General features: G+C 39.6%; 1 protein-coding gene across 5 annotated transcripts in view; it reads right to left on the reverse strand.

Moving 5' to 3' along the window:
• The window catches only part of UBE3D (ubiquitin protein ligase E3D), a 94,997-nt gene that overhangs the window by 66,503 nt on the left and 9,963 nt on the right, over nucleotides 1–18,531 (reverse strand). For 3 of the 5 annotated variants that reach the window (XR_011140123.1, XM_068937658.1, XM_068937656.1), the window contains exons 5-8: nucleotides 14,407–14,476; nucleotides 12,239–12,308; nucleotides 11,275–11,383; nucleotides 3,867–4,036 (exon numbers count right to left, since the gene is read on the reverse strand). Coding sequence is in view for 4 of the 5 variants with exons in the window: in XM_068937658.1 (XP_068793759.1) it covers nucleotides 3,867–4,036; nucleotides 11,275–11,383; nucleotides 12,239–12,308; nucleotides 14,407–14,476 (419 nt within the window). In the remaining variant the exon portion in view is untranslated. Of the gene's footprint in view, nucleotides 1–3,183; nucleotides 3,221–3,866; nucleotides 4,037–11,274; nucleotides 11,384–12,238; nucleotides 12,309–14,406; nucleotides 14,477–18,531 lie in introns of those variants that run through there. The other 2 variants (XM_068937659.1, XM_068937660.1) reach the window with 2 other exon arrangements.

The following is an 18,531-nucleotide window of genomic DNA, read 5'->3' on the forward strand; positions in this document are numbered from 1 at the left end:
TAATACGAGAAGCTTTTCTAGATACCCAGAACAGACTAAAGATACGCATTTATGGATATATGATGTTGGGGCAGGAGAACTGGTTGTTTGATCCTGGTTGATGTTTGACCTCGTACTCTTTTCTTCATAAAGTTCAGAAACCAAAGTTATGGTTGGTTAAGAACTGTTTTCCTGTTCTTGTCTTTTTTATTGCACTTTATTAGAAAGAACTTTAGTTAAGTCTGTTTCCACTAACTCATTTATCATTTGGCCTGAGATAGTGCCTGAACATGTGCAATAAGACCGAAGCCTTTCTATATTGAGCAGTAATACAAACATAGCAGCAGAATATAAAAAACTGTGCAACCTATTTCATGCAATGTGTGCATATTATTTATTTCAAGAATTCCACACAGAATGTCCAATTTCTTGAACAGTGCAGGTTCCAAATGTATTTTAATGCCCAAATTCCAATAAATGTAGCACTTCTACTGCTCGTTTCTGCAAACGCATATGCCTTTGAAAGACTGTGAAGGATTCAAAGTCCCTCTTCTGTTTCTAGGGACCAGAACGTTGTTCTATTCCCTGTTAGTAAGCAAGGCTATCTCCTGTGTGGGAGGGAGTCAACAAAAGGTTCACTTGTGACGTGGACCCCAATAGCCACAAGGGACAAACATGTACTCTATTTCTAGCATTGCACGCCAGAGAGCTGCTTCAGTTGTTGCAAGCAACTGGAATACACTTTGGACCTATCCGATTCCTGCGGTGCCAGGATCTGACCTGAGAGATAAGGGAAGCAGCCATTCTACTTGTGGACGCAGCGGAACCTGTACTGGACAGGTTCCTAGGTTAAGACAGGTTAAATAGAAATCAAAATATTTATTTGTAACATCCAAAATAAAATAGAGGATCTCCAGAGGTCCCTTCCAACTTCAACCATTCTGTGATTCTGTGTGAACCTGAACTCCTCAGGCTCAGTTCAGAAAGCAAGACAAAAAAAGTAACATGCTTTTAGAGTAGAGTTTAATCAGGAATAGGAAAGTATTAAGGAGAGAGCAGTTTTGCAACGATTTGATTCTTCTGATCTGGTTTACAAAGATCAGTATGCTTACCATCAGACTGTGCAATAAGTTCTCCAGAATTCAGTTCAAGCTATGAGAAGAATGTCAGTAAGAACAGAATACAATATCGTACTCAAGTATTGAACAGCTTGGAAAGCAAGCAAGCAAGGAGATACAGAGGCCCAGAAATGTTCTGGCCTTATTTTCCTAAACGGATTGTGCTGTTTCAGTTTCTTGTATCACACGCTTTAAATATATGAACCCCCAAAACAAATATTCTAGTGGGGAAAAAAAAATAAGAACAAGCCTTTCTGTTCTTTCTTATCTGTTTTTGCATTTTAAGCCAGGAACTGGACAGGGAAGATGTCAATTACTGCCAGAGGAGCATTAGAATCTCAGTTATGCCTCAGTACTGCTCTTCACTGTCAGTCTACCAAAAAAAATGGAAAGAACTGAATATAATCTCAATAAAATTCTGCTGCTGAAAATTCCATTCAAGAATTCTAATATTCTTCTAATATTTCCCTTTTACTGCTTTTTTTTTTTTTTTTAATACTACAAAAAAGTAGATAGGATCTTGATGTCCCTAAAAGTTACTAAGGCATTTTACCTCAATAACTTGCCAAAGTAACTGCGCGTTAAGGCAATTAACTCTGCTCTCTGATAAAGAATTAAAAACTGAAAGGAAAAGCTGTAAGTTACACTTCCCCAAGACCTACAGGGTAAATCAAGTATCTTTCATTTTGAAAGCTGATACTTGTTCTTGTAATATCCTTCATTCCAAGAATAAGCAGCTTAAGTGAAAATATTTTAAGAGGTAATTTGGAACACTAAATAACATCTACATTACAGAGCTCTTCCAGTGCCCCATTGGAAAAAAAAAAAAAAAAGATACTCCCTTAAAAAAGGTAATTTTTTCTCTTATATGAATAACAGTAATACTTCCTCTTATAGGGTGATCTCTGTACATGTTAGAACTTCGTGTTCTCTCCATACGTTAGAGTTTATTTCAACTATTCCGTACTAGATCTGTTTGAAAAAAAAGAGGGGGGTACGGATACACTAAGCAATATTCAGGACAAACACTATGATGAATCACACTTTCTTGTAATACGCATATTTCTCCTACGAAAATATTTAAATGTGTGTGCACATATTTGTTTATGTGAGGCAACATTCTTGTACTTTTATGAGCTCTCTGGCTATAAACTAGTTTTGTATTGGTACTGAATCTGGAGGGAACGTCTTCTGAATTTTAAACACGTACATACCTGTTTAAAACTATCACCTAGCTTCCAAGAGCTCAAAGGAAAAATAACAAACCCAAACCACTATTTAAGTGTGACATATACAAAAATAATGCTTTCTCTTTACCGCTGCAGAGCAAAAAGCAGTAAACTATGCTAGAAGTCAGACTGCATCACCCACAAACCCTGGAATCACTGGTGAATCAACATTCTCACTACTTTGCTCTCCAACAGTTACAGCCTATAATTTGTTAGGTAGTGTCTCTCACCCCCCCAGATATTAGGGTTCAAAGCTGGCAGAAGCCAAATGTTCCCTTTATGAGGGCTCGCGCAGAAATGGACAAATCCACAAAAAAACCCACCCTTCTATGGCGTTCAACTCAAAGACCTTCCTCACCTCTTCTTTCTCCTCTTTCCTCAGGGCCTCAATTATTTTTGAAATAATGCAACCACTTGGCTGAAAGCAAGTTACAGGTACACACAGAGGCTCATTTGATAATTGAATGACCTCCTTCTGCATCACATCTAAAAAGGACCTTCTTGGGGGAGCCCCTTGCATCAGTGATTCTTCTGCTAGTCTACATGAAGTATCTTTTAACATTGACATTGCTAGATGCACTGTCCAGGTACACCGATAATGGTGTGATCATCACATCATTATCAAGCAGAAAACACCTGCAGGACTGAAGACAACTTGGCTTAAACAGATATAGTTCAGTCCTGTAAATGGCTCTACCACTTACAAAATAAAGCATAATTTTAACATGAGGAGTAAAGACTTAAGCTCACACAGGCAGGTAAAATTTGCTGAAATAAGAACTGCCTACCTCTGCCCTCTTGGTTCCAGCTGTACCAAAGAGCTCCAAATTCTTCCCTGGGGGAGGGCAGACAGGCTTACTTGACAGGCTTACTCAACTTTCTTCTAACAAGTATCTTGACAGAAGAGATTGGATTTTCATATAAAATATAAAAATTGAAGACAAGGAGGGAAATATAGCTAAACTTACAAATCATTCAGGCCTCAGCCCACACTCTTTATCTTGCTTCAATCCTTCCTCCTCCCTGAGCTGCACTACCTGAAGCAAGGGCCACAGAGCAGCATGTTCTGAACCACTGTAATACTCACTTCCCCTACTGAGAATTCATTGCACCATGATCCTTCCAGCTTCTGTCAACGCAGCTGGAAAAAGGACCAAGCTCTAAAACTGTACAGCTAGTTACTATGGTGGGGGGGAAGAATACACACAAAAGGGAACACATTACTTTCCTACAGAAGTGGAAAGTAATTTGGTAAGTTATCTATGTCCATGTAAGAATACCGTAACTCTTCCACCTACATTTTAATATTACTATGCAAAAATGTAACCACCAAACTCTCTCTGGCTGTAACAGGAACTAAGCTACCATTTTTCTGGTTTTTTTTTTTTTTTTTTTGGCTAAAAAAGAAGTACGCAAATTTAAAAAGATACATCTCTAAGACTGATGGACCTGCCCCAAAGAACATCAAAGAAATATTTCCGACCTGGACAGCAGAAAGAAACAAGGATCAGAATCCAAGATCAGAAAAGGCAATACTCACTCCTTATTCCTGTTTTTAATGCACGGCTGGTAAAGAATCTTGGCAGCATTCCAGGTCCCCGTTGATGCAGAATCAGGCCTCAAAGTATCTCCAAACAGCATAAAAACATTGTGGGAGGACGAACTTCCTAAAGACTCCACTAGGAGTGTGTCAGAATTTAAAAGCCATATCTATAAATGAAGAAATCATTTCTATTACAGAAGATAATATAAATTTCCATTTGTTCTGATACTCTGATCCTAAACCTGATGTACAATAAACAGCTGATACTAAAGTCATACTCACAGTGAAGTTTCTTTATGTTTACTTGTATATCACAATATCAGTTTCTAAGAAAGTGTAACCAAATGTTAATTGACATTTTATTTAGCACACTCTGCATAATCTCTACTGCAGAAAAACAGAGGTTAATACAATAAACTGATGCTTGATTTATCACAATCACTATTAAGATTATTATTTCCATGAAGCTGCTACTTCTTGTAGCAGCAGTACATTCCCTCTGAGAAACAGAAAAAATAACCCCAAGTTTTCTGTTTCAGTACTGCTTCAGCTTTTGTTTTTTTTTGTTTTTGTTTTTTTTTTTTTTAAAAAGAACAAGTAGAGCAGATGATGTTGAACAACTGAGTAATAAAGACCGAAAGGGAATTGAAAGACTGCCCACTGGAAGAGCCAGAAACTAGAGCGTTTTAAGAAAAAGTAAGACAGTTAAGACTGGACAGAGTCAAGTCCTGCAGGAAAAAAAATAGCAATGAACGTAGTCTAAAGTAAAGACGGGATTTACAAAACACTGCAATAGAACCTTACTTGAAAATAAATCTAATTCAAATTTGATAATGAATTTGGCATTCTTCAGCACTAATTGCGCACACCAATTTCATTGGAAATTACAGGGGAGAGTTTTGGGAAATCTGAACTTTTTGCATCACTTTATTGATCCGATCTAATGTTTGTGTGCTTGTGTACCAGCATTTCAAACTGAATTCAGGGCTTTCATGCTAAGCACTGCACAAAGTCAGTCAGGCCTTTCCCTTATACCTAGCCTAAAGGAGAGATCTCAGTTATCAATGGAAATCAATTTCACAAGTCCTCAGCCTGTATGAAATGTTTATATATGACATATTCAACACAGAAAATATGACTTAGGTAGTTCTGCCTACTAGAGACTAATCTTTTGCTTTTCATAACCTAACCAGCACCACGTAAAACAAGTTACATGACATTAGGCAGCAGACCTATAATACCACTGTGAAGTGAGCAAGTCACTGTTAACAGGACACACAACGTACGTACGTCATGTCAACTGAATGCGACAGCTAATCAGGGACCAAGACTCAGAACATTGTACTGAGAGCTCCATAAAGAAGGAATGAGATGTATTGATAAAGATGCCTTGGGAGGGGATGGGAAGCAGGAGCATGTCTCTAGCATATGCACATAAATGATAACGAGGAATCATACTGCAGTGGCTTACTAAGTTGCTGTTCATCAGTTTGGTTCTGGTAACTGACAGTGCACATTTATAGCCTCAACTGCAAAACATGCCACATTGCCTTGGACCATTGCACATGGTACTTTAAGCCGAGTATCGAAGAAATGCTGGAGAAAAAGAGGAGAAAGAAGTGACCAACGCACACAAGCCACTACCACCAAGCTTAGCTTTAACTAAAGCGAGTTCCTTCCTTTTGCAAATATTAACACTCACCAACAATTGCCCTTTGAAGGAGACTCCTGAAAAGCTTTTCAGAAGGTGAATACCCTTCAAACTAGTCTAGGAAACAATGCAGTAATATCTGTCTATTCCTTTCAGGATTCTTCTGTAGCCTGCACCAGAGAAAGCAACTAACTCATTTCATTTGCAAGGGGATCCATCTGAAAAGCGCTTCTATCACCAGTGTTGATCTGCAACTTCTGACAATAGTACTCAATCACTTGGTCAGAACATATCTTTGTTTCTGTCCAACAAATTTCTGTTAAAGTTTTAGCACAAAATATACAGCAAGCAACCAAGTGTTCCGGGGAAAAGTAATTTAGTTATGAGAAAATCTGTATATATTTTAGAACTATCAAATTCTGAACTAAATCTCTTTCTTTAGGTAATATTTTCCCTCTTTTCCTCCTGTATGAATTATTTGCTGATGCTGCTTTTTGCCTGGATGAACAACCACACACTAAGTCTCTGATTCAACACATTTCAATATGTTACTTCTGGCTAATATAGTTTCAGATTTCAATCTACACTCTAAATCATTTTGCTGACAATATACAATCTTTCCTTCCTTTCTACTACTGTGTACAGCAGAGCCTGGACTACCACATTTCTTCAATGTAAAGACGTCTTTTTCCAGTAAGAAAAGAATCTCTACAGAAGCTCATACATAAAGTTTAGAACTTATTCACTGTGCAGATTGCTGACCTTTTCTCAAGTAGAGAGTATCAGGAGAAAGTGCTTTTTTTTTTAATCATCACCCTGTCAATATGCTTCAAGGATGCTGCTAAAGAGAAGCGCTGCGATAAATCTGTTACCTTTAGCAGAACTTGATCCAAATAGGCAAACTAGAGGGGAGATCTACAGTCTGTGATTAGTTTCCTAAAACCTCAACCTGTCTCTCCAGCATCACTGTGGGGACAATGAGGCATCAATTCAAATTTAACTTGGCTTAAAAAAAGCCCTTTTTCTTCCTCATTAGTTCTTTCTCAGTTACTGCAGACGTTACCATTACTTTTGACATCACACAGGCTAGTAATACAAATAACATTTTTTGTTAAAACTTCTGGCCTCACACTCAGAATGTAAATATAAGATGTGGTCTTCCTTATCCTTCACAAAACTAAAACTCTCAACAAGGTGTCCATCATCTCATATCTTGATTGCTGCAACATCACCTTCTCCAGCCTTGACAAATGCAAGCTTGTTCTGTTCATGCCCTCAAAAATACGGCTGAAGAATCCATATCTGACTGACAGGTCTCTCATTTCTTCACTTATTTCTTTTTTTGGCATATCTTCCCCTTCTCTCCCCACTTGTTGCTGAAACACAAGCTGCCTTACTTTCAAAGAACCCTACAGCCTAATCCCACTCCAAAAAACATCTTTCGCTCAGCACTGGCAGACTGGAGTTAGTACTCAATTACTTCAGACTACTCCACTGCACACTTTTCAGTTTTCACAGTTGTATCTTTTCGGGTTTTCTCATCTCGATCCCATCCACGGAATGAACTCCTTGCATCTATTCACAGAACAACATGTTACCTCTTTCAAATCTATCCCCTACTACAGTACAGGAAAAAAATTACATCTATTAGGCTGCCGCTATGCTGACCAATAATGTATCATTTTGCTAGTGCTCTCCCATTTGACTATATCCATTTGCTGTTTCATCTTGTACTTAGATTAGAAGTCTGTTTTATGTGACTTCAGGGTAGGAAACCCTTCAAGAACAGAACGAAGATAGGAGGCAAGTGACTCTTCTTTTAGAGAATGTAAACATGGCAGAGATAAAGTCAGCATAAGTAAGAAAATCCGCATAAGTAGCATTTCATTCTGTGAGCCAAACACTTTACTTTGTCCTTTTAAAAAAATCCGTAACAAGTATATAATTTTCAGAAATGTGCTTATCGATCAATTAAAACAACAAACTCAAACGATGATCCCTGCAGATAAAGTAACTGGGTAACGTTCAGTGATATGTGCAAAGGAAATCAGTAAAATGAGTACACGTAACACTTAAAAAAAACTTTTTTAAACTTGTGAAAGACTAATTATGGTGTACATAGGCTAAGTTCTGTACACTCAGATATGTAAGCACAAATACTGTGAACCAGAATCTTTGGCTCGTTGTCAAAATAACAAGTTGCACAGCTGGTCCATGATGAGACCACTTGTCTAACTTGGCTATGTACTTGCAGCCTCAAGCAACTAAACTTTTTTAGTGTTTACCTATTTGCAATCAATATAAACAGCTCTTACATTACACTTGGGTCAAGTCTTAGGACTCAGAGGTCCTATGGACACACTACCCCCAAACACATGTCGTGTTGACGCAGTTCCTAGAACCTCATCCTAGGCACAACTAAGGGCTTGCTGATGTTAAACAAAACGTTGCTGATGTTACCAAAAAAAAAAAAAAAGTAATATTTCATTAATAAAAAAGAAGGGATGCCAATTAGAACCAAAAGCAAGTAAGCCCCTATGCTAATTCCGTTCATTCCTATGATTAACCCATTGGCAAAAACGCAACTCAGAACTAAGCGTAACAGCAATCTGCTATATAAGGTAATTTTTCTGTTAGAAAGTGAACCAGTTCATTCTATATAAGCCACTGGACTTCAGTATTAGAATAATAGGTAACTTGGAAACATGTAAGCTACAAGGAAAAACCATCACAATTTTCAATGACTCTTCAACCAGATTAGATGTAGTAATGATTATGGGACTGCTCATGAGACCTTATTTTGCCATCACAGAAGAAGCATTTCTCAGTGGTTGCGTAAACGCTATCCTGGCGTTAAATTTTATTTAACGGCAACAGGTATACGCCTACCTCAGAATCTGGGTGTTTGAAAATTAAAGAACTTGTACAATATATTTATAAAACAGTTTATATAGATTGCCTGTCTCAGAGTATATCTACAAATTTATCCGGGGGAGAAATCTACGATCACATATTTCAACGTCATCTTGTTTATGAATCACTTATACAAACTGTAAAATTCCAAATTCTGTGTGTACATTCACTTCATGAATAAAACAAAATATATCTGGCTATACTAAGCACCTAATATTAAAATAATTCCAGAATCAAATTCCTATCCACCTTAAAAGTCTGAAAAATTCAGCCGCCACTATTTATAGATAAAGTTTAACCAAGAAAGAAGTCCTCTGAGAAGTACCTCTGAGTAAGAAGTCGAGCAAAGCGGGCAGGAGACCTGCAGGGATGAGCAAGGAACTCCTGGCAAAACTCCAGCAGAAGAAGGAAGTACACGGAATGTGGAAAAGGGGACAGGCCACTGGGGAGGAATACAGGGACGCTGTCAGAGTGTGCAGGGATGCGGCAAGGAAGGCTAAGGCCCAGTTGGAATTAAATCTGGCAAGGGATGTCAAGGACAACAAGAAGGCCTTCTTCCAATACATCAATAGCAAAAGGAAGATTAGGGAAAACGTGGGCCCGCTGCTGAATGGGGCGGGTGCCCTGGTGACGAAGGATACAGAGAAGGCAGAGTTATTGAATGCTGCCTTTGCTTCCGTCTTCACTGCTAAGGCCAGTCCTGAGGAATTCCAGACCCTGGGGACAAGAGAGGAAGGCTGGCGAAAGGAAGACTCTCCCTTGGTGGAGGAGGATCAGGTTAGAGATCTTTTGGGCAAACCTGACATCCACAAATCCATGGGCCCCGATGGGATGCACCCACGAGGGCTGAGGGAGCTGGCGGATGTTATCGCTAGGCCACTCTCCATCATCTTGGAAAGGTCCTGGAGATCAGGAGAGGTGCCTGAGGACTGGAAGAAAGCCAATGTCTCGCCAGTCTTCCAAAAGGGCAAGGAGGAGGAGCCAGGAAACTACAGGCCTGTCAGCCTCACCTCCCTCCCGGGAAAGGTGATGGAACAGCTCCTCCTGGAGGTCCTCACTAAGCATGTGGAAGACAAGAAGGTGATCAGGAGTAGTCAGCATGGATTCACCAAAGGGAAATCATGCTGGAACAATCTGATAGCCTTCTATGACGGAATGACTGGCTGGGTAGATGAGGGCAGAGCAGTGGATGGTGTCTCCCTGGACTTCAGCAAGGCTTTGGACACTGTCTCCCATCACATCCTCCTAGGTAAGCTCAGGAAGTGTGGGCTAGACGAGTGGACAGTGAGGTGGATTGAGAACTGGCTGGATGGCCGAGCTCAGAGGGTCGTGGTGAATGGCGCAGAGTCAAGTTGGAGGCCTGTGGCTAGCGGTGTCCCCCAGGGGTCAGTCCTGGGTCCAGTCTTGTTCAATATATTCCTCAATGACCTGGAGGAAGGCACAGAGTGCACCCTCAGCAAGTTTGCTGATGATACTGAAGTGGGGGGAGTGGCTGACACACCAGAAGACTGTGCTGCCCTTCAGAGGGACCTGGACAGGCTGGAGAGCTGGGCGGAGAGGAACCTCCTGAAGTTCAACAAAGGCAAGTGCAAGGTCCTGCACCTAGGCAGGAATAATCCCATGCAGCAGGACAGGCTGGGGGTTGACCTGCTGGAAAGCAGCTCTGCCGAGAAGGACCTGGGAGTGCTGGTGGACAACAAGTTAAGCATGAGGCAGCAGTGTGCCCTTGTGGCCAAGAAGGCCAATGGGATCCTGGGCTGCATGAGGCAGAGTGTTGCCAGCAGGTGGAGGGAGGTGATCCTGCCCCTCCGCTCAGCCCTGGGGAGGCCTCACCTGGAGTACTGGGTCCAGGTCTGGGCTCCCCAGTACAAGAGAGACATGGCAGTCCTGGAGAGAGTCTAGTGGAGGGCTACCAACACGATGAGGGGCCTGGAGCATCTCTCCTCTGAAGAAAGGCTGAGAGAGCTGGGCCTGTTCAGCCTGCAGAAGAGAAGACTGAGAGGGGATCTCATCAATGTTTACAAGTATCTGAAGGGGGGGGGGGTGTCGAGAGGATGAGGCCAGCCTCTTCTCCGTGGTGCCCAGCGACAGGACAAGAGGCAACGGGCAGAAATTGAACCACAGGCAGTTCCATCTGAACCTGAGGAAAAACTTCTTCACTGTGCGGGTGACGGAGCACTGGAACAGGTTGCCCAGAGAGGCAGTGGAGTGTCCTTCCCTGGAGATATTCAAAACTCGCCTGGACGCGAGCCTGCGCAATGGTGCTCTAGAGGACCCTGCTTGAGCAGGGAGGTTGGACTAGATGATCTCCAGAGGTCCCTTCCAACCTAAATGATTCTGTGAAATCTAACAGCATTAGAACATTAAGTATAATTGGCAATTTTGTTTTTGTTTGCACTTCACTTTGCAGTGCAATGTATTGCCTGTATTTGTAAACTCTGCTGATTTAAGACAATATTTGTGAAAAGTACTATACAATTCGATGGACTTCAGCAATTACAGATAAGAAGCACTGGAACAAGTAGTTGGGACCCGTATTATACAGGCCAAAACCTTAATCTTTCAGTACTGTATGAGCAGAAAACACTGTTGTTTCTGTGCTGCTTGTGGCATTTCTATAGTACTTTCATAACTATATAAATAGAAAAGGTTTCTGCATGTACAACTACTTAGATTAAAAAACAGGGAAGAAGTTTCTTCCTTGAAATGAACTCTTCAGAACTGCTTAGATACAAGAATTTATGTTATTAATGTTCTTATCCATAGAATCATGCATAGCATAAATAATACGTTTTGGAAGCTGGGATTCATACATTACATTTCTTCAAAATAAAAGCTTACCAAAATATACACTTTTCCATCATCCCCTTTTATGCTGAATCTGAATGTGCTTTTAGCACGGGAAAATTCCACAAGACACTGAGCTATCGTGCTCTGTATGAACTGAGACCTGTTGAAGAATAAACCATGTATTATATGTTTTGATAACAGCTACATGGGCAAAGTCACCCATGCCAATCAAGCACAATATCTGAGCAACACCATATAGTCCGTTCCACCACATACTACAACTATTTTTATAGAGGTAGAGCTTTCTTCTTTGTTTTTGTCTGCCCTCAAACCAGAGCACCTCCCCTTTCCTGCAATAGGGGCTCTGAATAGTTCAGCAGTCTACACTGCCCCACATCCTTTATTTTGACGCCAAATGTCAAAAGTGGAATAACAGCTTTTCCTTGCTGTATTTTATGTATATGAACACAACAAGGTTCAAAACGATGGCCCATATCTCAAATACAGTTTGCAAAAGGGAAAAACTGTAACTAATGCATAGTACGTGATACAACATAGCTAGATCAAGTTCTGTTTCAGGTTAGTCACAACTTCAAACTGGATTACTTCAAAATGCAAAAAACTCACTTCCAAGAAAAAGTGTCAAGCTTTACTTAAGTAGTGTAACCTTTCATTTGCATAATTAGTTACCAGAAATCAAAATTTAAATTTTGATTTAAATAATTCAAAATTAGTAATTATTTTTTGGCTTAGTGTCGGAATACTCAGACACTTTGCAACAAGCGATTTGTAACCTCTTTCCGTGTTATATCCACATAAACACACAAGCAAATGAAATTGTGCAAATGTAGTCTGAATTCACTCGTGTTGTGATTTGTGATTCTGTGATAACTACATAAGCTTAATAGCATTTTATTATACTTAATTATTCAAAAAAAAATTTTTTTTACCATATTTCTAGAATCCTTCTGAAATCTAAACCTCACTAAATTATTTTTTCATTTTTATTTTTTACCTTGATATTGTGTTGAAACTTTCCTTGGATGGTCGAATGATCACCTCAGTGACATAATACTTAGTGGTCTCTGAAACGACATAAATGTTAGATTTTTAAAGTACAGCAGAAGAACCGATCTTTTAGAGTAGACTAAGTCACCATTTCACCATACTAATTAAACTTTTGTTCAGCACTCAGTTAAAGAGATGCAGCAGATGGTCAAGTTTCTGTCTTGGTTTGTGGGAAGAGATGCTGGGCAAGCGATAACAGAAAGCACGCATCGCCAGAAGAAAACTGCTCTGAGTTAATTACACGATCAGCAATTTGCCATTCGTATTGATCTTTGTTTAACACTAGGAACAATCACCTTGAAACAAAGTAAGCAAGAATCAAAATACTTTGACTGAAATATTTTATTTGTTAACATGTTTGCTGGTGCCAATTAACTCTTACCCATTATGTGTTACTGTCAAGCCCTACCTCAAAGACAAATTGAAAGAACTTTCCTAAAAGACTGAAATCAGCATAGCTCACATAAGTGTTTTACTACCCTGTGCCGCTCAGTAATTCTGCAGTGAATCACAAGAGACAGTTTTAATAACAGCTCAGGCAGAAGACTAATTTTCTTCTTTGCTCAAAGAACAGAAGAGAACTTCTCCAAAAATTGCACTAACTCAACACTAATATACAAAGTATACATTCCAAGCTTCAATGTAAATGTTCCCAAAAAGCTCCACTAGGACAGCCTTTAAAACTAAGCGTAAGTGCTTGAGTTCACAATTTAATCCCTATCAGTAAATTCAAGTCAAAGATGATCATATTGAAGCTCTGAGTTTATGCTAATAAATACAGCCTAACCAGAGAGCAAACAGTACAGCAGATTAAGCAGATAGAAAAACAAATTCATTCACTAAGTCTTAACATGTGGACAACAGGAAAGATTCATCAATTCCATAAAATTGAAGGGCTGAAGGGATTGTCTTGTCCGATTTCTGTCCACGCACACAGCCCACTGAAACTAGATGAAAGTAAGCTTTTTCACAAATACACCAAATACTGTTTTAAAGATTTCAAAGGTCTGGCAAACCCACCTCCTCTCCAGACAAGTATTTCACTTTTTAATTACTCTCACTGCTAAGAAATAATGTTCCACTTTAAAATTTAATTTTAGTCTGCTCCATGCTGTGCCCAGTCCTGGGAGAAAGGAGGAAAAGCAGCAGCAGCAGCTAGTTCACTCATGCTAGCTCTCCAGCTGTTACCTTGAAGAATTAGTGGTGCTGCTGCAAGGGCACTGGGAATTGAGGAGATGAATTGCTTACAGAGTGATAAAAGGTGAGATTTTGTGGTGGAGGGGGGAGGGGAAGGTGAGAGCGTGTGGAGATAAGAGTTGAGGGAGAAATAGCCTCCAAGGGAATTTCCAGCACCAAACCGGACCTCCATGGCTTTACCACCCTGATCCAACTTCAACTGCTTCTGCCTGTTTGTGATTTATTTCTTAAACAGGCTTTGCATTTTCTGCAAAGATTTTATATCCTCCAGATCTCTGAACTGGACCTCACACTGGAGCAGTGGAGTAGAGGGAAAACGAAAGGAAAATCCCTGCTAATAACTCTTATCACTGATACTCTCCTGTTAATAACTACATTTTAAAAACCATCAAGACTCATTTTTAAACTACTTCAGATTCAATACAGCTATTAAATCAATAATCTAATAATCTCATCATCGCATGATAACGAGAGATAACATGCTTTGACAAGGCTTACTTTACATGAAACCAGGCTGGCTGCTCTTAATGATATCTTTAGCTTGTAGTTTTTTGTTGATCAAGTCCTGGATTAACTGTTCCATTATTCTACAGGACTGACACCATGTGAAACTACCTGTAATTTCTCAGATCATCTCTTTTACTAGAATTCCTAATAAACTGGAATTATGCTGTTGGTCTTCCAAAGCTTTGGAAATAGCCAAATATGCCACAGAAACATGAGGAAAGTTCCTGCACAAAGTCACTTTCAAGTTCTGATAGCAGAAACAAAAATCTCATCTATTCCAGAAGGGAATGAGACAAATATGCAGGAATCAGCTCCTTATCTTACTCATAAACTATTTTCCTCCAGAGTTTTTAACCTCCAGCGCTCAGTAGCCGAGGCAGTCGAGTCTAGTTTGGTTTGTATATCCCATACCTGATGATACTGTTTCTCCCAGCGTTGTCTTGCAGCGCTTACAGATTACTCTGGTATTTTCCTTTGATTTCTGTAGGACAGAGAAGTGTCATTTAAATGTTGCTCAGCTACTCCGGAAAAGGAATGTATAATTTTAACACAGTCTCCAGAGTATATATTGAACTTTGTACTTTATTCTGTTCTCTTTATGTTTACATATAGAGAGATTTGCCTTGACTATTTAAGTCCTCTACACTATTGACTTGCTTACAACTTTTGCATTATTTTTAAAATCTGGCAATATATACTAATCATGCAACACAACCTGGAACAGGTAACAGAAGAATCTCAAAACACTGAGTGACTGGGAGATAAAATGACAGAAGAAAATTAGTTCTGATAAAGGCAAAATAATGCACATAAGAAATATTCCTAAGTATACATACAAATTATTACACTTCAGTGTAACTACCACCACTCAATAAGAGTTCTAGTCCCTGTGGACAAGTTTTAAGAATATCAGATCAGCAGAGAACAAAAAAGGTCCACAGAGTACTTAGAACTACCAGAAAAGGGCTAAGGAAGACATGGTGGTTCAGTTCTTGAACAACCTCCCCTCCCTCCACTCAAGCAGAAACAGCAAAAGCTATAGACAAAGAATATGAATAAATAAGGTGCAGAACAGTTTCCTCATGTGGAAAAGCTAAACACAAAAGGAGAAAGCCTGAAATACAGAAAAATGGAGGGGGTGTCACTGAGCTACAAAATCACAAACGTTAAGGAAAAGCTGAACAGGGAACAACTATTTACTTTCACAACTCACGCAATCAAATCAACAACTTGGTTTTAATCGAACGAAGGGTAACGTAAGAGGTAGTGTCGTTTCACACAATGCGCAATATAGTTTGGTACTCACTGCAGGAAAGTACTGTTCGTGCTGAAAGCTATGAACAGGTTCAAAGCCTGAACAGGTTCAAAAAGTCTTTGGAACTTCGGGGTGGGGGCAGGGGGAAGGGTTCAAAGGTTCACTTAAAAAAAAAAATATTCCAGTTCAAGAAGCCTCTACACTGGCAGAAACATCACTCAATACATGCTTTACTCCTATGCTCCTTCCTAGGAGCGTCTGTTACTGCCCATTGAAAAAGGTTTCATTGGGGCTGGAGGAACCTGTGAGCTGACCTAACACAGCATATTAATTCCAGTACTCAGATTAAAATTCAATATTAGCATAAAGCTACAAGCAAGCACAATAATCCTACTTTAATCCAACGTGTATCTCCCAAACTGTGGGACTATTATATGCGGGACTATTAGGCTGCATGAAGCCCGTATACCGCTAACGTAGCTACATTATAGGCGTAGCTCTGGTCTGCAAGCAATGCGTGTACACAAATGCAATGATGCCCCTGAGTCTGTAAACCCTTCTGGGGCTAGAAATCCTGGAAATGTAATGAGAAGACACCTAAATTAGATTTCTGATTGTGAACTTTGTACAATCGCCTTTAAAATTGTTCATTTGGTATACAGCGCACAAAATTACCCATGCGTAGTAAAAAAAGCTATGGATAGATTCAGTAAAAATCAAAGCAAGTCACTATCAAATCATAATGCAGCATATGCCTAAAAAAAACCAGTATCTAAATTTAGCATGAATTAGACTCCTTTGGGAGGGGAAATTTTTTGCATTTACCTTTTTCCATAACCTTTGGAAAAGATGGCCACTGTTCCCACTGATTCCAACTGGAGTGAACATACACATGCTCCTCAAGGAGCACAGTCTTTGCTCATCATAACCATCATACTCCTCAGCGTTCAAATTTTAAAATGCGTGATGGGAGACAACTCTATGCAACTGATGTCCAGAGCACAAAATGGTGCCCCCTGTTGCCTGCCACGCTACAAAATAAATAAATAAATATCACAAATCTATTTTACAGAGGTTTCTGAGCTGCATGAAGTAAATGCAATAGTCTTACCTATGCCAGATACACTTTTCATCTAATAAAGGAAGTTTTAAGGTATCTCCCTATCACAGGTTGTCTTCAGAACCTGGATTATGACCTTTCAGATTACGCCGACTTCCAAGCATAGTTACCCTTGTCAACATCAAATAACGCAGCGTTATTTGGTTGATTCTAATCTGAGGCCCGCAAAGGACACGTGGTCTGTGATTAGACCTGCGATGAAAGAGTATACCCAAGTCAAATAGGCAGCTTTGGCCAATTTTTTCCAGTTACTCTACGGACAAGTCCAGGTACTTACTGCCATAATGATAGAGGAGCTGTAAACAAGGGAGACAGATGAGTCATATACACAAGTCTGAATCACTATGTAATGCACAGTTAGTCTAACCGTATGCATTAAGATATAGCCAAATGCCAGACCATACATTCAGGAACAAAAGAAATAGCCAGTGATGACAAAATAAAGGAATACATCGTGGAAGACAGGGAAAGTTGGTAGCTAACCAAACAGGAGTTACTAATGAGTTCCTACAGAACGAAGGGCAAATATAATCTCAGAATGCAGAAATGACTGAATAACAGGCAAGGATAAACAGAGAATATGACTTTTGCATTCAGAATTAGTGACATGATTACTGCAAAACCTTACCTTTAAAGGATGCTAAAAATTTTGAAAAAGTTTGAAAAACAGCTAAGAAAATAGAGACGAGAAAATACACCTTAGAGAAGAAAAGCGAGACAGAGTTGCAATTCTTAACGTTTTAATCTAAAAAGAAGATAACAGAGAGGTGATTTAATCCTTTTCTTCAGAGTCCAGGTGAATTCTTTGAGCTATCAAAAAGTGTCATAATAATATCCAACTGGAATTCTGTGATGAGTCAAACTCTGCCTGAAAGGCAGACACATTTTTTAAGAGTCAGGATGATTAACCACTGAAACAGCTTACCAAGGAATGTGGTAAAGTTTCCATCATTTGAAGTATTAAATCAATACCAGACATCTTTCTAAAAGACACGTTACAGCTCAAACAGAAGTGATGGATTTGATGCTGGAAATACCTACCAAAGTTCTCTGATCTGTACTATGCAAGTAGTAAAATAAATAGAAAGGAGCAGTCTAGCTCCAAAACAACTCTAAGCGTCCTAGGTGGAATCTGAACTTCTGTCAGAAAGTCCTGCCTCTATGCTCCTTCTCGTAAGCTAGAAAGATTTTGATGGCATCTTTCCTCTCCTCACTAACAACCATCAACTAAAAAGCCCCGAGGGAGCGCCCCACAGCCCCTTTTGAAGCTTCAGAGAACTGACAAGCTATGCTGGAAGTACAGCTCCCTTTTTTCAGAGATAAGGGCACAGACAAAAAAACATCAGTTTCACATATACACAGCTATCCCGTTTCCCAGCTCCTACCCTGTTAATCCTCTCTAGCACATACAGTATAACTACTTGCTTAACAAGGATATGGAGACCGGTCTTTGTGATACTCAGCATTTGAGATTGGTGCAAATGCTGCATAATACAAGCATACAGTCCTACCTGGAAAGCTACTACTTGAATGCTCTTTTCTGACTACAGTTACAGGTGGTTGCTGGGAATTGCGCTGTGCGGTACCTAAAAACCACTGCAAACTCATTGTATCACGCTTCAACAGAGAAGACAATTGTTTTAGCTAGACTAATTAAATCAATATATTTATCTGACAACTTGCAGCTGCTGGCAATCTACAGATGGAAGTGGATCACCAATCTATTGTTTTTCTGTTTCTACTCCTAAAGATCCTTGATATGCTGTCAGGGAAAATATTTTCCCCAAGAGATACTATTAGGATGCTGCAAGACCACGTGACATTTAAAAACTGTGCTACACTGGAAGACTAATAGATGTGAGAAATATGTTTGCAGTGGAAGGATGCTGTCTTGGTCCCGCTGGAGGTTGGAAAAGATTGTTTAAGCATCTCTGGTACATTCCTGCTACTACTTTGGTCATAGGTAAATACTTTCCAAAAACCTGCAATGCAATTAAAAACGAACTTTCATACCAGGGCAGACTGCAAGAATATTCTCTAAAATGAGAACATTTATGCCAAGAGCAATCTGTTTTGACTGCAACTTTCTATTACTCTCATATTACAGAAGAATCTTCTTTTTCAGTATGAAGACTTTTTTCCTTATTAGTCCAGTTTCTGA

This window comes from Struthio camelus, chromosome 3 (genome assembly GCF_040807025.1).
Source record: "Struthio camelus isolate bStrCam1 chromosome 3, bStrCam1.hap1, whole genome shotgun sequence".
In the NCBI taxonomy this organism is placed as follows: domain Eukaryota; kingdom Metazoa; phylum Chordata; class Aves; order Struthioniformes; family Struthionidae; genus Struthio; species Struthio camelus.